Source organism: Anomaloglossus baeobatrachus, chromosome 10 (genome assembly GCF_048569485.1).
Source record: "Anomaloglossus baeobatrachus isolate aAnoBae1 chromosome 10, aAnoBae1.hap1, whole genome shotgun sequence".
NCBI classification, from domain to species: domain Eukaryota; kingdom Metazoa; phylum Chordata; class Amphibia; order Anura; family Aromobatidae; genus Anomaloglossus; species Anomaloglossus baeobatrachus.
Window position 1 is genome coordinate 75,959,590 of NC_134362.1, and position 21,188 is coordinate 75,980,777.

General features: G+C 41.8%; 2 protein-coding genes across 2 annotated transcripts in view; one reads left to right on the top strand and one right to left on the bottom strand.

Moving 5' to 3' along the window:
• The window catches only part of TKFC (triokinase and FMN cyclase), a 742,129-nt gene that overhangs the window by 572,348 nt on the left and 148,593 nt on the right, over nucleotides 1-21,188 (bottom strand). The window lies entirely within an intron of this gene.
• Nucleotides 1-21,188, top strand: part of LOC142254256 (PRKC apoptosis WT1 regulator protein-like) — a 117,888-nt gene that overhangs the window by 79,609 nt on the left and 17,091 nt on the right. The window contains exons 2-5 of the mRNA XM_075325270.1: nucleotides 8,744-9,130; nucleotides 12,582-12,650; nucleotides 16,073-16,110; nucleotides 20,706-20,796. Coding sequence (XP_075181385.1) covers nucleotides 8,753-9,130; nucleotides 12,582-12,650; nucleotides 16,073-16,110; nucleotides 20,706-20,796 — 576 coding nt within the window. The 5' untranslated portion in view covers nucleotides 8,744-8,752. The remainder of the gene's footprint in view (nucleotides 1-8,743; nucleotides 9,131-12,581; nucleotides 12,651-16,072; nucleotides 16,111-20,705; nucleotides 20,797-21,188) is intronic.

Sequence of the window (21,188 nt, forward strand, 5' to 3'; positions counted from 1 at the left end):
AGGACACAGTAGTGTCGCTTGGCTTTGGCGGTTAGTAGGTCATTGGTGACTTTAGTTAGGGCAGTTTCAGTAGAGTGATGTGGTCAGAAGCCAGATTGTAGCTGGTCAAAGAGGGAGCAGGAAGAGAGGTATGAGGACAATTCAAGATGGACATGCTGTTCCAGTAGTTTTGAGGCATAGGGGAGAAGGGATATGGGGCGATAGTTTGACACGGAGGATGGGTCAAGGGAGGGCTTTTTGAGGATGGGTGTAATGCAGGCATGTTTAAAGCATGAAGGGAATGCACCACTTGTTAGTGATAGGTTGAAGAGATGGGTTAGGGCTGGGATGAGGGCTGCGGTGATGTTGGGGATGAGGTGCGACGGGAGCGGGTCAAGTGCACATGTGGATGTGGTTGAATGTGGTTTTGAGCACTTTGAGGGGGTGCAGTTTTTAGAATGGTGTCAATTTTTGGTATTTTCTGTCACATACCGTATTTTTCGGACTATAAGACGAATCGGACCATAAGACGCAACCTGGTTTTAGAGGAGGAAAATAAAATTTTAAGCAAAAAGTGTGGTCATGACACACTGTTATGGGGTGAGGATCTGCTGCTGACACTGTTATGGGGGTAATGTCCCCAAATTCTCTAACTAAGGTACCCCATCCTGGTAATGATCTTCCTGCCTTGTATATATGTCCCTCATCCTGGTATAGCCCCCATCCTGATAAATACCCCCATCCTGATAAATACCCCCATCCTGCTATATACCCCCATCCTGCTATATACCCCCATCCTAATATATACCCCCATCCTGGTATATTACCTGCATCCTGTGGCACAGAAAACAATAAACATTTATACTCACCTTTCCTCACTCCAGCAGCATCGCTCATCTTCCGGTCTGTGCCGGCAGCAGCGCCGCTGACCTGTGTGGAGCCGGTCACCATTCCCTGCAGCATCGTGATGTCCTCCTGTCTGCCGTCTCGCTGATGTGTGTGGAAAGCGCGCACATCGATGACGTCATCCCTGTGCTCACCGCTCTCTACACAGATCAGCGGACCGTCAGACAGGAGGACATCGCGATGCTGCAGGGACCGATGAGTATACCGTACTTATTCACTGCTACCCGCAGTAATGATGACGCGCGGGGGACAGTGAATAGAGCCACACATGATCACTCCTGGCTGTAGTTGCCATGGGTGATCACGCGGGCCGGCTGTTTATTATGCGTGCATCCCCCGCCCATCACCCATCATCCCGCCCACTTGTCAGCGCCAGCTTCAGCGCTGAGAGATGATGGGCAGGAGGATGCATGCATATCAAATGAGCGGGCCCACGTGGTCACGGCAGGCGCTGCTACAGCGATGACCCTCTCCACCGCAGCACCCTCATTCAGTGCAGCCTACATTCAGACTATAAGACGCACCCCCCACTCTCCCCCAACATTTGGGGGAAAAAACTGCATCTTATAGTCCGAAAAATACGGTAGATCTCTCAAAGTCACTTCAAATTTGATGTGGTCTCTTAGAAAATTGGATTTGTAAATTATGTTGTAAAAATTAAAAATTACTGATAAACTTTTAACTCAACTTTTTAACAAATTAAAAATTATGTTTCAAATATGGGGCTGATGCAAAGTAGTCATGTAGCAAATTATATTGTAAAATCAAACTTTTTTGTCAAATTTTTGTCATTTTCATAAATAAACACAAATCATATCTACCAAAATGTACTACTAACATAAAGTACAAAGTGTCACAAAAAATGTTAGAATCACTGGGAAATATTGAAGCGTTCCAGAGTTATTATCTCATAGGGTGACACCGGTCAGAAATGTAAAATTTGGCTTGGTCAGTAAGGTGAAAACAGGCTGGGGGTGAAAGGGTTTAAGAGTTACCATCAATTTAATTTTTATTTCAGAAATAATTAATGCACATAAAAATAAGCAATATTGTAATATGTCTTATCAGAGAAATATGCTTGTTTTTCCTCCTGGATTAACCTTTCACTCTCAATTTATGGATAAAATCTGTTAAATCTGTATTCAGTGAATTCCATTTAAAGTGTAACTGTTGTTTTAGGAGAATTTGCAGCAGAATGTCTGTGTCGCCTCTAGCTCCTCCCATCTCCATAGATTTTATAAGCAGCATCTCTCCTGAATCGTTCTTTACTGAATACAGCTTTTACAGCCTTTACTTGTGAATTGAAATGAAAAAAATCAATTTAGGAGGAGAAATAAACAGATTTCTCTGATAAGATATATTACAAAGTTACTTATTTTCATGGGTACTATTGATTTATATAATAAAAATTTGAAACGTAGTTACTCTTTAAGCAGATTAAACCTGTACATGTCCTTTATTAATTACTGTTTAACTTGCGAATTACTTCTATTGCTAAAATATAAGATGACTTTTGAGTTTTCCCTTAGGATTAGCATAAGTAAAAATAGTACCTATATCTAAAATGGGAAAAAATACAGTTGGAAATTATAGCTCTAAATGTTTTGTAAGGGAATATGGACATCATAGAGAGGGCCACTTAGAACTTCAGTCTATAAACCAGTGCAGAATCCACAGGGAAGGAAGTTCCAACTCTGGTAGACCTGTCCCATCAATGTATTACAAATAAATCCTTAACTGGAAACTATATTTTCAACAGACTTTGCATAAACCAATTATACAGGTGAATATTTAAATAAATTGTAATTTATATAATCAGAAATCTTCTTCCTTCCCCACTTATGAGCCATTTCTTTCCCTCTCCCACTTTCTGAAATTACCACTCACTCTGAAAAATTCCCCAGCTCAAATCTGTCTTGATCAAAAGAAGACTGACTGCTTTAAAATTGCTATTATACTGTGTACAGAAGAGAGGAGGAAAGAGGGCGACATAAAGATCAGGCTCAGCTTTCTGACAAGTCTTTTACCTCACCGCAAAGCTTGATTGCCATCTACACTGCTTAGCACTGCTGTATATTGCCACCCATGTCCATGCTGCATTTGTCTTTGTGCTATGAATGGAATGAAGAACAGGAATCCATCTTTTTATGTGCTGTTCTCTGTATGGGAAAAATTATAACAGCTAGTCTTCTCCCATCAGCTCAGAGATAATTGCAAATTAAAAGCTTATATATAATGTTCAGAAATGGTGGTGTCCATCATATATGCACATAACAGCTTATTCTGAAAAATTAATTGAAAGTACATCTCCCCTTTTAAAACTGAAAGAGGACTTCATATGCAGAATTACTGGATCATATTGAAATTCTGAGAGCCCTGTATATGGCCATGTGCATGTGTAGCTACCATGTTAGTTTATCAGCATCTACGTCAAACTATTTTCTTAGACAGATACCAGTAGGGAATATTCCATTAGATAAAATCAATATGTAAAATGAGTAGAAATGAAGAGGATAAAAAAATGTTTTGTGTTTTTGCTGGCTCTTTTTAAAGAATTTCAACTGGAAACCATGTATTGTTTAGTAATACCATGTTTCCACAAAAATGAGAAACTTTCTTATATTATTATTGCCCCAAAAAATGCGCTGAGGCTTATTTTCAAGAAACATGGGTTGGGGGTAAGTTTACCTCCATAAAAAGGCAGACACCCCCCAGGAGAATCGTTCTTACCACACCTTGGACATCTACGTCGCTCCCAGGTCCTCCTGCAACCCACAGTGGGCGTTACCAGCAAGTCTTTGTGTGCTCCACAGTGGTCCTGCCTTGTTTCCAGATACCACTTACACACAGACACAGACACACACACACACATCAGATCATAGTAACATCACACATACACACAAACATCTGGTGATACTGCACTGCTTCCAGCTGGCAGAGGGGCCTGGGACGCAGTGGACCGAGAGGACCTGTGGTGGAATGCATTGAGGACCTGCAGTGATGCATTCCACCACAGGTCCTTGATACGTTTCACTGCAGGACCTCGCATTCCACTGCATCCCAGGTCCTCAGAGCAGTACGGTATCACCGGATGTGTTTGTGTGTGTGTGCATTCCACCCCAGGTCCTTATGTTTCACAGTAATCGGTGAGTATGATTGCGGGGTCTGTCTTCTCTCTTTTGGGGGGTGTCCGCTGTCTTTGATGAAGTATCCTGCAGTAACCTTTAACTTTTTTAAATGCCTTACTCCAAATAGGTAGAAAATTCCTAATAGGCCTTATTTTGGGGGTAGGTCTTATTTTTGGGGAAAGACGGTATCTCAATGTATTTATTTGTTACAACATAAAATGTATCCTTTGGAGAAGCAATAAAATTCAAACACTGTATGCTAGACAATGCATAGATCCTACAAGGCTATTCGTGTTTGTACCGAACACTACATGAATTAAATGCAATTGTTTTCATAAAGCATACATTTTATTCTGGCTTTGGCATCGTTTTATTGTAATTTAGGAAATAAATACAATGAGTTAATATTAAACAGTGGCTTTCAGCTGAAATCTTTTTTAATGGAGCCAATAAAAAGACCAGAAAACTCTACTTTTCATTCTCTATGTATTATGTGGTCAAACATTCACTTTAACTACCTGCATGTAATATTACATTTCCTCTACAGTGGCCAACAATACATCAATAATGGAGTTATAGGAGCTTTGTTATTAAAATCTTGTATCACCAGGACATGTTAATTGTTCATTAGTGGGAATCGACTGCTAGGGCCACTATTGATTCTAAAAGCTAAAGTTACATGTGACAATTAATTTTCTAGATCATTGGGATCCCAGTGATTGGATCCTTATGATCTTAATTATTTGACATATCTTAATGATAAAATGTAGAGTTATATATTGCAAAAACTCCTTTAATAAAAAGTTTAGCTATTGGACAGCTTCTATTGCTGTAAGATTCTGAGTAGTGATGGGCGAGCATGCACAGCACTAGTTTATACTCGATCGAGCATTGGGGTGCTCGGGTATCTTGCTACTTGACCGAGTATCGTGAATGCTCATGCGCCATGCTCGAGTCCCTGCCCTGCATGTTTTGCTATAGTTAGACAGCCAATAACCATATGGGGATTGATTGCCAATCACAGTAATGCCATAACCATGTTGGCTATGGGCATTTTTGTGATTGGCTGGTCACATCACATCATCGAGCATTATATGAGACCTGGGGGTGAGATGCTCAGCACACTGTCCTCTTTAAGCGGGAGAGTTGATGTAGGAGGAAAAACTTAGATTAGAGCAGTGTTTATACACTTGCACTCTTTAGTGCCTTACATGTGTCAGTAAATGGTGTTTTTAACATTGTTTAACCTAATAAATAAATAATTTAAGAAAAATAACGTGAGGTCTGCCCTATTTTTGACAACCAGCCAAGGTAAAGCAGACAGAGCTGGTATTTTTGGGCTGGGAAGGGCCAGACAATCATAGACCTTCCCAACCAGATAATTAGTGATGAGCAAGCACTACCATTCTCGGGTGCTCAATTCTCGTAACGAGCAGTTGGATTCTTGGATGGGCGCAACTCGAGTATGAGAGTAAGGCCCTGTGCGCACAAGACGGAATTTCCTGCGGATTTCCTGCGGATTTGCTGCATGTTTCGCTGCAGAAAATGTTCATAACATCTCTGCAGTGATTCACCAGCAAATCCTATGGAAAAAAAATGCTGTGCGCACTATGCGGATTTTAACAGCTGCATGTTTTGCTACGGGATTCCTGCAGCAAAAACAATTGTATGTCACTTCTTTTCCGCAGGTCCCTGCGGTTTCAAGGGCTGGCTCTGGGTCGGTAGAGGATTGATGCCCGGTATCTGGCCAGATGCTGCTACCCATAAAAAGTTTATGGGGAACAGAATCTGGCCCAAAGGGGTAAGAAGAAGCGCTTCATACTCACCGATGACCGGGCGGCTGTCACACTGCTCCCGCGGCGGCTCTTTCATCTTCCAGAGCCGGCCGCTCATTATTCCATCTCGTATTCACTCCTTCCCTGCTCACCGGTGGCTGTGATTGGTTGCAGGCAGACACCCCCCCACGCTGAGTGACAGCTGTCTCAGTGCAACCAATCACAGCCACCGGTGGGCGGGTCTATAGCGTACAGTAAATAAATAAATAATTTTAAAAAACGGCGCGCGGTCCCCCCTTAATTTTGATAACCAGCCAGGATAAAGCCTCACAGCTGGGAGCTGGTATTCTCAAGATGGGGAGCCCCACATTATGGGGAGCCCCCCAGCCTAAAAATAGCCAGCAGCCGCCCGGAATTTCCGCATCCATTAGATGCGACAGTCCCGGACTTTTCCCGGCTCTTCCCGTTGCCGTGATGCAGTGGCAATCGGGGTAATGAAGGAGTTAATGGCAGCAGCCCATAGCTGTCACTAAGTCCTAGTTTAGTGATGGCAGGCGTCTATATGACACCCCCTCATCACTAAACTGTAAGTGAAAGTAAATAAGCACAAACACCACAAAAATCCTTTATTTGAAATAAAATACAAAAATCCCCCTCTTTCACCACTTTATTAACCACTAATAACAGCCATCCAGGTCCAACGTAATCCACAAGATGTCCCACGACGCTTCCGGCTCTGCTACACCTGGCACTCACAGTGAACGCCATAGACCATGACTGCTCACTGTGAGGGTCAGGACGCAAGTGAAGTGAGCCGCCGGGATCAGCGGTGACTTCACTGATGTGCTTTGCATTGACAGGTGTAGGACTCCAGGTGGAGGACGCCAGCGGTCACTGCACATCAGCTGACTGAAGTCACCGCTGATCTTATACTCACCTTCTCCTGTGAGGCTGCCTTCGGACACTGCTCTCCTGCTTCCAGGACGGCCCATGCATATGCAGTTATGCAGTGCACAGCTGACCCGCAAACAGCAGAGCGCCGGAGGCAGCCGCGCGGGACAAAAGCACGGCCCAGAGACTACAGCACCATGGACAGCAGGAGCGGGGAGAACTGTGAAATCCCGCAGGGAACAACCTGCGACAATTCCGCACCAAATCCGCAACAATACGCAATATACTGCATGCGGATTTCAGTGCGGATTTTTTGCGTTTTTTTCCCACAGGTGCGGTAATCTTTCAGACCCTGCGGAATATTCTTAAGAAAATTCAATTTTCTAGTGCGCACAAGGCCTAAAATGGAAGTCAATGAGAAACTTGAGCATTTTTCCAGGAAATCTTTCATAAAAATGCTTGAGTTCCTCATTGACTTCTCTTATACTCACATACTCGAGTAGCTCCCATTCGAGCATCCAATTGCTCGTTATGACTGCCGAGCATGGTAATGCTTGCTCATCTCTAATTAGCTAGTTTGGAAGGTCCATGATTATTTCGACCTTCACAGCAGAATAATACCAGCCCGCAGTCGCCCCAGAATTGGCGCATCACATTTCATATCACATGGCGCTTTTCACGCCTTTTCCTGATTGCCCTGGTGCGGTGGCATACGGAATAATATTTTCTAGGGCGGATGTCAGCTGTGTAATGTCAGCTGGCATCAAGCCTTGGGGTCAGTAATGGAGAGGTGTCTATCAGACACCCTCATTACTAATCCAGAAATTATAAAGATAATAAAACATACACAAAAATATGCTATTTTAAAAACCACTCCCTGACTCTTGCCTTGGTTCACCAATTTATGAAAAAAAAGAAGCCATGCAGCTCTGGAGTGCATCGAATCCTATGTAGTCCACAAATTGGAACCTGAAATCTATAAAAAGAGAGAGGTAAACAAATAAAAAGAAGACACTGTCCCCCATTCACCAATTTATTATTTTAAAAAATCCCTGCAGCTCCAATGTAGTCCATTGTGTTCCCACGACAACCCCGAGTCTGTGATGAGCGGCAAACATGTCAGTAATGTTACGGCTCATCACCGCTCTCGAGGAGTCATACAGAGGGCAGTGCAAGACCCAAAATGTCTGATAAGCAGTGACTTCACTGAGTTACTGATGTCACCACTTGCCAGTGATTCCGGGTCTCATGCTGTCCCCTGTGTCACCAGGCAAGAAGAGTGGTGATGAGCTGTAATGTTACTGAATTTGTCACCGCTCATCACGGTCATCGGTTATCGCAGAGCGCAGCCTGACTGTTAGTAACCTTCCAAGTGTTGTTCTCAGAACGAGTCTCCGTAGGTTGTACTACAGAATTGCTGGACATCGTGGGAACGCCATGGACTACATTGGAGCTGCAGTGATTTTTGTTATAAATATATTTGTGAATGAGGGACAGTGTCTTGTTTTTATTTCTCACTTTATGCCTTTCAGGTTCCCATTTTCGTGGACTACTTTGGATCTTCAAGGCTTTTTTTTAAAGAAATGGGTGAACCAGGGCAAGAGTCGGGGGGTGTTTTTTAAAATAATATATTTGGGTGTATGTGTCTTTTTCTTTTAAGTTACTGGATAGTAATGGGGGTATCTGATAGACATCTGATAGACATATTCTGAGGCAGGTTCAAACTGCTTTTTTTAGGCTGGGAAAAAGCAAATAACCATGGGCCTTCCCAGCCTGATGCCCCCAGTTGTCTGCTTTACCTTCGCTTGTTATAAAAAAAAGGGGAGGAACTCCACTTCATTTTTTAAAATTATCTATTTATTTAGTTCCTAGCAGTAACCTGAAAGTCAGAGATACGTCTAGGCAAGAAGCTCGAGTTTCTCATTGACTTCTATTATACTCATTAGTCAAGTTGAGCCCGTCTGAGTATTCGACTTGCTCAACTCGAGTAACGACCACTAGCGCATTCTAGTGCTCTCTTATCACAAATTCTGAGATTTATTTGGTGTAACAATATTTTTGCAGAAACTAAAGATGTCCAAAGATATGAAGGTTAACAGCACAGAACAAGTCCCCTTTATGGAAGAATGGAAAGCACGGAGAGAGAGAATGAGGCTGCGCTCATCTTCTAGTCTTGCTGGCAGCAGGTCTGTAGATGTCCAGGTTCAACAAGAAGTGGAACTCCAAACATCAACCTGGTCCTCATCTATAGGAAAAGCATCTGATAAGGTTGTAGCTTCCAGCAAAGTCCAGTCTCCAGGTGCTTTAGATGTTGAAGCTCATGATCCAGTCACTTCAAAAACCAAGGAGAAAAAAGGGAGTCCACAGAAGAAGCATCGTACCCAAATTGAAAAAAGGAAACTTAGGGAGAAAAGACGACCCACTGGAATAGTTAATCTAATTCAAACTGTGGTATGAGCTCATATAACTGCACAGCGCTTTGTGTTAGCCTAAAATATATTTTCTTGATGCTTTCTACTTAAAAAGTTATTTCCATCTGAAATTGTAGAAAAAGAAAACATGACAATATGTTGCCATACCCATAACCTAGCACTTAAAACTAATATATATATATATATATATATATATATATATATATATATATATATATATACACATACATATACACACTGTATATACATACGGTCATGGCCACAAGTGTTGGCACCCTTGAAATTGTTCCAGAAAACTAAGTAGTTCTCTCAGAAAATTATTCATGGCATGTTGTGTCATACACATATTTATTTTATTTATGTGTATTGGTACAACACAAAAAAAATAAGAAAAAAGGTAAATTGGACTAAATTTCACACAAAACCCCAAAAATTGGTGGACAAAATTGTTGCCACCTTTCCAAAATTGTGTGTAAACAATCTTGTATCAAACATATGATGCTTGTTCAAAGCTGTGGCAAGTAACAGGTGTGGGCAATATGAAAATCACACCTGAAACCAGATATAAAGGAGAGAAGACTCAATCTTTGCATTGTGTGTCTATGTGCCGCACTAAGCATGAAGAACATAAAGAGAAGAGGACAGCTTAAAGACTTGAGAACCAAAATAGTTGAAAAATATCAACAATCTTAAACTTACAAGTCCATCTCCCGAGAGATTGAAGTTCCTTTGTCCACTGTGAGCAACATAATCAAGAAGTTTAAAACTCATGGCATTGTGGCTTATCTCCCTGGACTTGGACAGTAGAAAAAAAATGATCAAAGGTTGCAATGCAGAATAGTCCGTATGGTGGATATGCAACCCCAATCAAGTTCCAAAGACATTCAAACTGTCCTGCAGGCTCAGGGTGCATCAGTGTAAGCATGATCTATTTGTCAACATTTGAATGAAATGAAACACTATGGCAGGAGACCCAGGAGAACCCCACTGCTGACATGAAAAAGACTGAAGTTTGCCATAATATGTCAATAAGTCAAAATCCTTCAGGGAAAGTGTCTTGTGGAGAGATGAGCCCGAAATAGAGCTTCTTGGTAAAGCACATCATTCTACTGTTTACCGAAAATAGAATGAGGCATACAAAGAAAATAACACAGTACCCACAGTCAAATATGGTGGAGGTTCAAAGATGTTTTGTAGTTTCTTTTACTACCTCTGGCACTGAGTGCCTTCACTGTGTGCAAAGCATCATGAAATCTGATTACCAAAGGATTTTGGGTGACAATGTAGTGACCAGTGTCAGAAAGTAGGGTTTGCACCCTAGGTCATGGGTCTACCAGCAGGACAATGAACCCAAACAAAGCCCTGGAGAGTTCTGAAGTGGTAGCAATGAGTCCGGATCTAAATCCAATTTATCACCTGTGGAAATATTGGCAGAAGGCGCCCTAGAGATATGGGAGACCTGGAGCAGTTTGCAAAAGAAGAATAATCCAAAATTCCAGGTGAAAGGTGTAAGAATCTTGTTGATGGTTTCAGAACGCGATTGATTGCAGTTATTTATTTAAAAAGGATGTGCAAATATTAAGTTGATGATGCCAACAATTTTATCTGGCACATTTTTGGAGTTTTGTGTGAAATTATGTCCAATTTGGCTTTTTTTCTGTTTTTTTTTCTGTGTTACTGTAATACACACAAAGGAAAAACATGTATAACAAAACATGTAATAGCAATAATTTTCAGAGACAAATACTTCATTTTCCGGAATAATTTCAAGTGTGCCAACACTTTTGGCCATGACTGTATATACACAGTGCTCAGCAAAAATGAGTGCTTTCAATTAAAAAATCTTCAGTTTTGCCTAAATTTGATGCAAAAATGAATATGCCCTCAAAAAACAACTACAGCCATGTATCCAGGAGAATTGTATTGCTTGGTCATTTTTGCGTTGTGATTTTTTATAATTTCACATAAACTTGGATTTTTTTTTCCATTTTTCTATTTGCTATGTGGTAAAATGAATGGTGCCATTCAAATGTAAACTAGTTTCTCAAAAAACAAACAAGCCCTCATACGGCTATGTGGACAGAAAACAAGTTATGGCTTTGGTAAGAAGGAGAGGAAAAAACAAAAATGCAAAAACATAAATTGGCCATGTGAGGAAGGGATTACTGGTTCTGACACGCTAAATGCACTTAAGCACAGAAATCATCAAGATTCACTGCTGGCAACTTCTTTTACGATTGCTGACCAAAGATAGTATATACCCAAACCATCACAAGGAATTTTCCCAACATTGTGCTATGTGCCAGACATCCAGTTACTGGTGTCCATTGGCCTCACATCCAAAAGTTTGGACACACTTTCTCATCTCTAGAGCAACTGTTAAGAGGAGACTTTGTGCAGCAGGCCTTCATGGTAAAATAGCTGCTAGGAAACCACTGCTAAGGACAGGCAACAAGCAGAAGAGACTTGTTTAGGCTAAAGAACACAAGGAATGGACATTAGACCGGTGGAAATCTGTGATTTGGTCTGATGAGTCCAAATTTGAGATCTTTGGATCCAACCACCGTGTCTTTGTAGAAAAGGTGAACGGATGAACTCTACATGCCTGGTTCCCACCGTGAAGCATGGTGGAGGAGGTGTGATGGTGTGGGGGTGCTTTGCTGGTGACACTGTTGGGGATTTATTCAAAATGAAGCCATACCAAACCAGCATGCCTACCACAGCATCTTGCAGCGGCATGCTATTCCATCCGGTTTGCATTTAGTTGGACCATCATTTATTTTTCAACAGGACAATGACCCCAAACAAACCTCCAGGCTGTGTAAGGGCTATTTGACTAAGAAGGAGAGTGATGAGAGTGATGGGATGCTACGCCAGATGACCTGGCCTCCACAGTCACCAGACATGAACCCAATCGAGATGGTTTGGGGTGAGCTGGACCGTAGAGTGAAGGCAAAAGGGCCAACAAGTGCTAAGCATCTCTGGGAACTCCTTCAAGAATGTTGGAAGACAATTTCCGGTGACTACCTCTTGAAGCTCATCAAGAGAATGCCAAGAGTGTGCAAAGTAGTAATGAAAGCAAAAGGTGGCTACTTTGAAGAACCTAGAATATAAGACATATTTTCATTTGTTTCACAGTTTTTTAAGTATTTCATTCCACAAGTTTTAATTCATAGTTTTGATGCCTTCAATGTGAATCTACAATTTTCAGAGCCCTGAACATAAAGAAAACTGTTTGAATTAGGTGTGTCCAGACTTTTGGTCTGTACTGTATATATATATTATACTTGTATACATATATATATATATATATATATGTACAGTATATGTATACATATATTTATACACATATATTTGTATACATATTTGTATACACATACTTATACTGTGTGTGTGTGTGTGTGTATATATATATATATTTATGTAATGAATATTGCTGACAATGAATAACCTGTATTGATGCTTTATAGGATCCTTATGAAAATGAAGATTATGCAAATGAAGAGAATAAAGAGAAAGAGCCGGTCATACAGAGTCAGGTGAGGGAAAATCATTACAATTGTTACCTGGAATCGCGAGTGTCCTTTACTATGGCTTCACATCCCCTGAAATATACCACTTGTTACCGACAATGTCCTGGTTGTTCTTTTTCCACTCTATTGAATTGAAGAAGATAATCAATGACCTGATAAACTGATCTGATTTTGACAAATTGCTCAGATTTTACAGATAAATTTGATCAAAGTTATTATCCATGAATTGAATGTTCCTTATTGGGCTAAGGAGGTCTCTCCAGACCATTAAACATAACTAACGCAGGATGTGAAAAAGTAAAATTAATAACTCCCCTCACCACTCACCTGTCATGCCGTCCCTGCACCCTATTGTCCAGTCCTCCATGTCTCTATCTTTCGCCTTCCTAAGTCATGGGAATCCATTTTGGCTTGCTTCTTCCATGGCTGGGGCTTCCAGGTCAAAAAGATGTACAGTATAACACCCTAATAAAAACCAAAAAAACCCACCAGGAGTTTTCCATGGCTTTTTTTGTAAACGTGTAGCTCAAACAAAATATGACAATCGTTGTTATGAAGGGGATTCCTGTAGATCTTCAGATAGTTTTGAAACTGACCCAAATTTTGCTTTTTACGTTTGCTGCTCCATTGTTTTTAGATCTTTTAGTCAGACTTTGCTATGGTTTATGACGTACAATTATCATCATCATTCTTACATTTTTAGACTTTTATTGAAAAATACATGAACTTTATGAAAAGACTCAATACTTACATTGTTGACCCGTATTTTTCAAGACTTCTGCCCTTGGCCCTGACAGCTGGATATTAGCTTCTGGGCCAAATCCTGACTGATAACACATTCTTGCCTAATTATGGCTTGGAATTTTTACAATTTCTGTGTTTTTATTGGTCCACCCGCTTTTTGAGGATTGACCACAGGTTCTCAATGGGCTTCAGGTCTCAGGATTTTCCTACCCATGGACACAAATTCTTAATGTTTTGTTCACACAGCCACTTACTTATCACTTTTGGCTTGTGACATGGTCCATCATGTTGGAAAATACATCACCACAGTGCTCTTAGATAGAGATGAGCAAACCCGTGGAAGTTTGGTATGGCAAATTCAACCAAAAAAGTTTGGTTTTGGGCCCAGATTCTGTTGTTACCCCTAATACGAGCCAATCAAACACTGCAAGGAGCTTGCACTACACTGAGGGCTGAGCATATCCGAGTACAGAGAGCTCATCTGAGTGGTTTGCATATATACAATAAAGCATCCAAACTGTGAACCCAAACTTTGTTTATTTGTAAAGTCTGTTTGGTACGAACACTGAACACCGAATCTCAGGTTCGCTCATCTCTACTCCTGGATCATTGGGAGAACTTATACTTGGAGGATGTGTAGATATCATTCCTTATTTCTGGCAAAATTCTAAGTGAGCCACCTCCATAGATGAAAAGCCCCCACACATGAATGGTCTCTGGATGCTTTACTGTTGGCATGACATGGAGCAACATTGAAATTTCGGGTCCATGGCCAAGAAGCTTCCCAGTTCTCCAGCCCATTGACAACTTGCGGTCAAACCTGAAAAAGTGGCTAGTGAAACAGAAACATATAAATTGTGATAAACTCCAAGAACTGATTTGACAAGAATGTGTTGTCATCAGTCAGGATTTGGCGCAAAAGCTGATATCCAGCCACCAGGGCAGAAATCTTGAGAATAAATGGGAACTGTAAAAATTGAGTCTTTACATAGACCTGATGTATTTGTCAATAAAAGTTTAAAAATGTATGAAATGTTTATAACTGTGCTTCAGTAACCATAGAAACATCTGTGTAAAACATCTATAGACACTGTAGCAGTAAACTCTGTGAAAATCAAAATTTGTGTAAGTCTTGAAATTTGTGACTTTGTGAATTTGGGAATAGGAAGAACTAATAATCACAATAAAACTGAACATCACACCTTCCATTATAAATGTCAGGGAACATGCCCAGCAATCCCACAATATAGTTTAATATCCTATAATTTAAGCCATGAAAAGATACATGCCAGGCACGCCAGTCTCGGTGCATGTATTCCTTGAGCAGCACGATATAAAACAAACCAAAATGACTACCCCCAGCTTGCCTGAGATATGTGAACCCTTATCCTCTTACCAACATTGGACGTACTGGGTACATCCTAGCTCATGTTGGTGTAATCACCGCTGGCTGCTGCGGTGAGCCAGCAGTGAGTCCCGCACATGTCTGCTGATTTAAACAGCAAACGTGAGGCTATCAGGCACAGGTGGATCCACGATCCACCCGTGCCTGTTAACCCCTTAGATCATGCTGTCACTGCGTGAAGTAAATGACCGTAGCGGGATACACGCACTTACCCACCGCCATCAGAGGGCCCATGACATAATCACAGAGGGACGATGGTTGCCATGGTAGCACGGGGTCACGTGATGACTCCTGTCGCTATCATGACTCACTTACTGTTACAGCCGTCAGAGAGCTGCCTGTTGAATGAGCAATCTGACTGCTGATCCTTATAGCCCCCTAGGTGGGCGAGTAAAAAAAAAAATAAAAAAAATTTAAAAAAAAATCAAAAAAGTTCAAATCACCCCCCTTTCGCCCCATTGAAAATTAAAATGAAAGAGTTAAAAAAATAAAAAAATATACACATACAGTATTTGGTATAGCCGCGTTTAGAAATGCCCGATCTATCAAAATATAAAATCAATTCATTTGATCGGCAAACAGCAAAAAAAATTCCAAACACCAAAATTATGTTTTTTGGTCATCGCAAATTTTGCGCAAAATGCAATTACAGGCGATAAAAAAAGTGTAGCATCTGCGCAAAATGGTACGGTAAAAAAATGTCAGCTCAAGACGTAAAAAAAGTAAGCCGTCACTGAACCCCATATCCAGAAAAATGAAAACACTACGGGTCACGGAAAATGGCGCAAAAAGTGCACCACTTTTTTGGGTAGAATTCAGATTTTTGACCCCTTACATAAAAGTAAACCTTTACATGTTTGGTGTCTACGAACTCGTACCGACCTGAGGCATCACACCAATGCATCATTTTTACCATATAGTGAACATGGTGAATAAAATACTCCAAAATAATTGTACAATCACATTTTTTTTGCAATTTTTCCACACTTGCAATTTTATTGTCGTTTTTCAGTACACTATATGATAAAACTCATGGTTTCATTTAAAAGTACAACTTGTCCCACAAAAAAGCAAGCCCTCATATGGCAAGATTGACGTAAAATAAAAAAAGTTACAAAGGGGGAGCAGAAAACAAAACAAAAACGAAAAAAAAACAAAAAAAAAAACAGAAAAGCGCCCGGGGTGAAGGGGTTATAACATAGTTACAGGCATTGTAAACTGTAGAATGTATAGCCGTACATAGAATTATATCCTTTAAATTTTGCTTTTTGTTTCTTAGCAGAACCTGTGGACATCAGATGGGATTTGCACCAACAGGTTAGTTTTCTATTTGGTTTTGTGCCCTGCATAATATATTGCCCTGCATGTTGCTAATGTACATCCAGGTTATTGAGAATTAGTGGATGGTTGGAAATAAGTCATGACGCTAGGATGACACTACACAGAACTTTTTTGTCTTCTGTAACCATTGAGACAGTAAGGTTTGTGTAGGAGCTGCATACACAAGGTGGTAAAGTATTTTTTTCACTTAAGACTATTTGGAAAGTTCTTTTGTTTTTCTTTAACCTCTTTCCACCAACTGATAATGAAAATGTACATTATGGTTGGGTGCTAGTTCTTGCTTCATGATGTACATTTTAGTCATAGCTGCAAAGTTCACCGCATGTTTACAGGACAGTGCCGATTGCTCTCCTAGACAACGGAGTGGCAGAGAGCTCAGTTGCAGGACCAACCGCAGTTCTCCCGTTTGACAATCGGTATGACTGGTCACTGGTCAGTCAATAAAGGGATCAGCAGACCCGGACTGTAAAAGTCCAGATCCACACGGGTTTAAAATAACTTGAGTACCAACCCCGGACCCAGAATTCTCAGGGAACTCTGGGTAACGATCTAGATCCGGCAACTCAAGTAATTAATAAAAAAAGAGAAATTAAAGAAGAGAAGGGGGAAGCAAGCTCTTGATTCTTACCAGTCTCCGCGCGGCTGTAACTCTGCTTCCGGGTCGCTCATTAACCTTTATAATGTCACCACTAGGGAGAGTCATTATACAGTGTGTGTAACGAGAACAACCACTAGAGGGAGCCAGAGCACAAGGCGTCCCAGGTAACTAAGTGGTTGCTAAGAGAAGTCGTGCTAGCCGGGTCAGAGCCAAGAGGGATCGCAGTACGAGGGAGGAAGCGAGGTTAGGGTCAGGAACAAGCCAGAAGTCGGTAACAGGGAGAGTGTGGCACCCCTGTGGCACCCCTGAGGTGCAATACTCATCCCGGGTGAGGAAGAGGTAAACCACTGGTTTTCACTTACACCACACACAAAGTAGGTGCTTCCTACAGAAACTGGCAACGGGACTTCCAAACCATAAACCATAGCAACTTGACTTCCCCAGCACTAATGAGTCATCAGGAAGGTGGGTGCAGCATGAGGGAAGTGAGGAACACTTAGACAGTTACATCAGAATAATCTGAGACACAGAACAACACGGTTGCAGGGGAGAGTACTTCAGAGCTTCCCCTGTTAAAACCGGCCTGCCTGGAAGAAGCAGGAGTTTACCGGGTGAGCTGGAGAGACAGAGGAGCAACACGGTAGCTGGAGGTAGAGCTCAATAGCTCTCTCAGTACCAGTGCAGTTAGGGTGCAGAACCCTAAGCTGGCGTACACTTCAGGTTGAGCCACGAGAATCTGCCGGACAGGGGGATTTCATGTCCCTCTGGCCACCACAAGTCCCGGGGCACAGCAGCTCATAGAACCAGGAGTCGTGATCACAGTCAGGCCCAACAAAGGATTTGCGCTGCCTGCGCATGGGATGGAACCTAAAGCCAAGAACACCGGGGTCCCCAAGTAACTTCAAGTCACTCTCAGTTCACAACACCGGTGGTAGCCTCTGAACTAACCGGGAACGGCTGGGGCCCATCACGGCGGAAACCGGCACTCCGAGGGTGACTTCAGTACTGTGCGTAAAAAGAACTTTGACCACAGCCCCCTGTGTCGTTCCGTTATTGCTGTCGTCGTCGCTCCGCACTTCGGCGCCAACGGCTACCACCTCTACCATCATCCTCCATGGGGCCTAGCTTCATGTGCGGTAAGCTGAACTATCATAGTTGCAATACCATCCGCCCCAGAGGATTAAAAGAAGTCAGACACGCTGCTACTCAGGGTGGGGGCGCTGTCTGACTGCAACCAATCACAGACGCTGGGACTGCCGGTGGGCGGGGAAAGCAGTGCATATGGATGAAAGATAATGAGCAGTCCCAGAAGTACTATGAGTGGTCTGGAAGTAGTGTTACAGCTGCGCTGAGACTGGTAAGCATAATATTCTTGCTCCAATCCATATCCCTTCTACCAACATTTTCAAGTGCCTGATTTGGGTCCCCATAGATTTATATGGGAACTGCCATCGGGCCAGATATCTGGGATCAATTCCAGGTCTGAACTGATTTTTTTTTTAAAGCCCTGTTGGACCTGCTGATCCCAGGTATCTGCGGGTCTGCCCATCACTAGTCACAAGTGAAATCGTGAAAAAGCCTCCAAGAGTGGTAGGTTGTTCCATCAGTATTTTGCTTCTGTGCCTCCATGGGAGGTAATAATCTGGCACTTCTTAGCCTATGCAAACTTTGACATAGAAAGATAATACAAAATTTACTGAAAAAATTAAAAATTACAGTTACATTTACAAGCCTTTAAATATGTTGAAAACATAATGTTTTTTTAAAAAAAATCAATTTAAAAATGAAGGTGAAATATTCAAGTCCTGTATTTATCTATTGGCAGATATGCAAAGTATGGTCAGAAATAGCATATAGCATTAGCAACTAAGGCGGACTTTGCATACTACGACATCGCACCTGCGATGTCGGTGGGGTCATGTCGAAAGTGACGCACTTCCTGCGTCGCTCTCAACATCGTAGTGTGTAAATCCTAGATGATACGATTAACGATCGCAAAAGCGTCATAATCGTATCATCGGTGTAGCGTCGGCGAAAACCATAATTACCTTGCTGCGACGGTCTGCTGTTGTTCCTCGTTCCTGCGGCAGCACACATTGCTGTGTGTGAAGTCGCAGGAGCGAGGAACATCTCCTACCTGCATCCTGGCTGCAATGCGGAAGGACGGAGGTGGGCGGGATGTTTACATCCCGCTCATCTCTGCTCCTATTGGCCGCCTTCCGTGTGACGTCGCAGTGACGCCGCACGACCCGCCCCCTTAATAAGGAGGCGGTTCGCCGGCCACAGCGACGTCGCACGGCAGGTGAGTGTATGTGAAGCAGCCGTAGCGATAATATTCGCTACGGCAGCTATCACAAAGATATCGCAGCTGCGACGGGGGCGGGGACTATCATGCTCTGCATTGCAGCATTGGCTTGCGATGTCGTAGTGTGCAAAGTACCCCTAAAAGTAATAATTTTTTTTGACAATTTTTTACAATTTTTAAAATTTAAATGCGAAACATTGATTTCATTTTAGTGACAAAAGTAAATATGATGTGACAAAATTGCTTGGATGTGTGAAATATCTAAAGTGTTATTCTCCAAAATATTCTTACATACTAGAAACCAAAATGTGGCAGGATTATAAGGTTGTGCACCTTTGAGAACATTTTCTTTTTTACTTAAATGCATGTATTTGGGGCTAAAAAAACCTTTTTTACAAATGAGTTCCATTAAAAATTTCGCAATTTTGCTCCATTTGGCTCTTACAGGCTATTTGTTTCTGACACATTCTACTTTAATGTGGTCTGTGGTCAAAAATAGGCTCAAAGGAGCTCCACACAAAATATATAGCGATATACAATCTCTGTCAGACAGTTATAGTAGGCTAACGAAGAGATTCTCAGTTAATTAATTCTGTATTCTGTAATAGGTAGTGCAAGACAGAATCAATAAAATACATTTTAAATGAAACACAATGTCACGAGAGTACCACGGCGGAAAGTGGTCCCTCCTATTTCTTGTGTCAGGAAATCGGAGCACAGGGATACATACACACTTGCTCAGTTTAATACCACTGGCTGTGCAGATTCTCCTTTATCCAATGCTGCTAGGATTAACTAGTTTCTCTGGTCTTCTAAACTCTGGATGAAAGCTAGAGCCAGCTGTTCTGTGTTGCTAATTACGTCTGTTATAAAGACTCCTCTCCTAGCCCAAGTATATGCTGGTGATAACTTCTGCTTAGCTTGCTTCTAGAGGGAGCTCATGAGCTGTGGACTAGGAAGTCATTTATAGATCATTTGATGTGTGAAAACATAGTTACATAGGTTAAAAAAGACCAAGGTCCATCTAGTTTAACCTTCCTCTACCAAATATACATTTTGTCATTAAGTAATTTATAACCAGCAATGTTGTGTGTACTGAGTAAATCATCCAGTTTTCTTTTTCTCTCCCTTTTTCCTTTTTGTTTTTTTCCTTTCTGGACCATTTCCTTATTACTTCCTCCTGTCGTTTGAAGTGCTTTTTATGATTGTTGTTTATTTTACCCCTGTCTTTCTAATCCTCTCTGTGTCTTTAACCTAGAGCAGTACTAATGTTCCCGCTGGGCTGCTCACTAGACAGAGCTGAGTCCAGGGAAAGACAGAGATAGGCACGTGATCGGCAACGGGGTAAAAGAACCCGTATAGGGACATTAGGGAGTGCAGGGATCAGCCTCAGGTGATTTTAGGAGGTGACCTTGCTCTTCTTTCCCTAGCGCCAGGGCACACTGTTGTATTGTGTTCCCGGTGTACCCTGTTTGTTGCGGCACTTGCCGGGGGTTCCTGTGTACCTGGTGAAACCGCAGTAGTCACTGCGTGACACCCAACTGCAAAAAATGTTTTTTAGCCCCAAATACATGCATTTAAGGCTCAAAGTGTATGGGTCTTTTGGGGGTTAAAAGGGTTGCAAAGATGAAAATAGCAGTAGATTCTGTTTTCATTTTTTCCTCTCAGAGATTTGGAGATCCATTTAAATACTTCTACTTCAGAGAACATCGATGGAGGCTTAATAGACAGGCAATTATGGATGGAAGAACTTCAGAAGGTATGTCCGCTGCTAGACAGTTATCTGAACTTGGATAATAACGGATGTCTAGATTGCACAGCTGCCTTTATGCAACTGCCCAGTTAGATGGGACAACAATAGACAAATAAGAGATTTTATGATTAATGATTGGTGCACAACTTGCTTGGTGATCAGATTGCTTATGATCATTGTAAGCAGAATATCACCCTGTGGGAACAGCAGATGTGCTGCCGACAAAATTATGCTACTGGGACAGAATGCTTGCATTGTTCTTCCCCTTATGGTTTTACCCATGTAAATGAGTCAGTAAATGAGCACCAACTTGTATATAATCAATTAGTGCTTATTAATAAGGAGTAGAGATGTGTGGACTCGCAGAAAAACAGGGTCGGCGGGTCCCTAGCTAATTT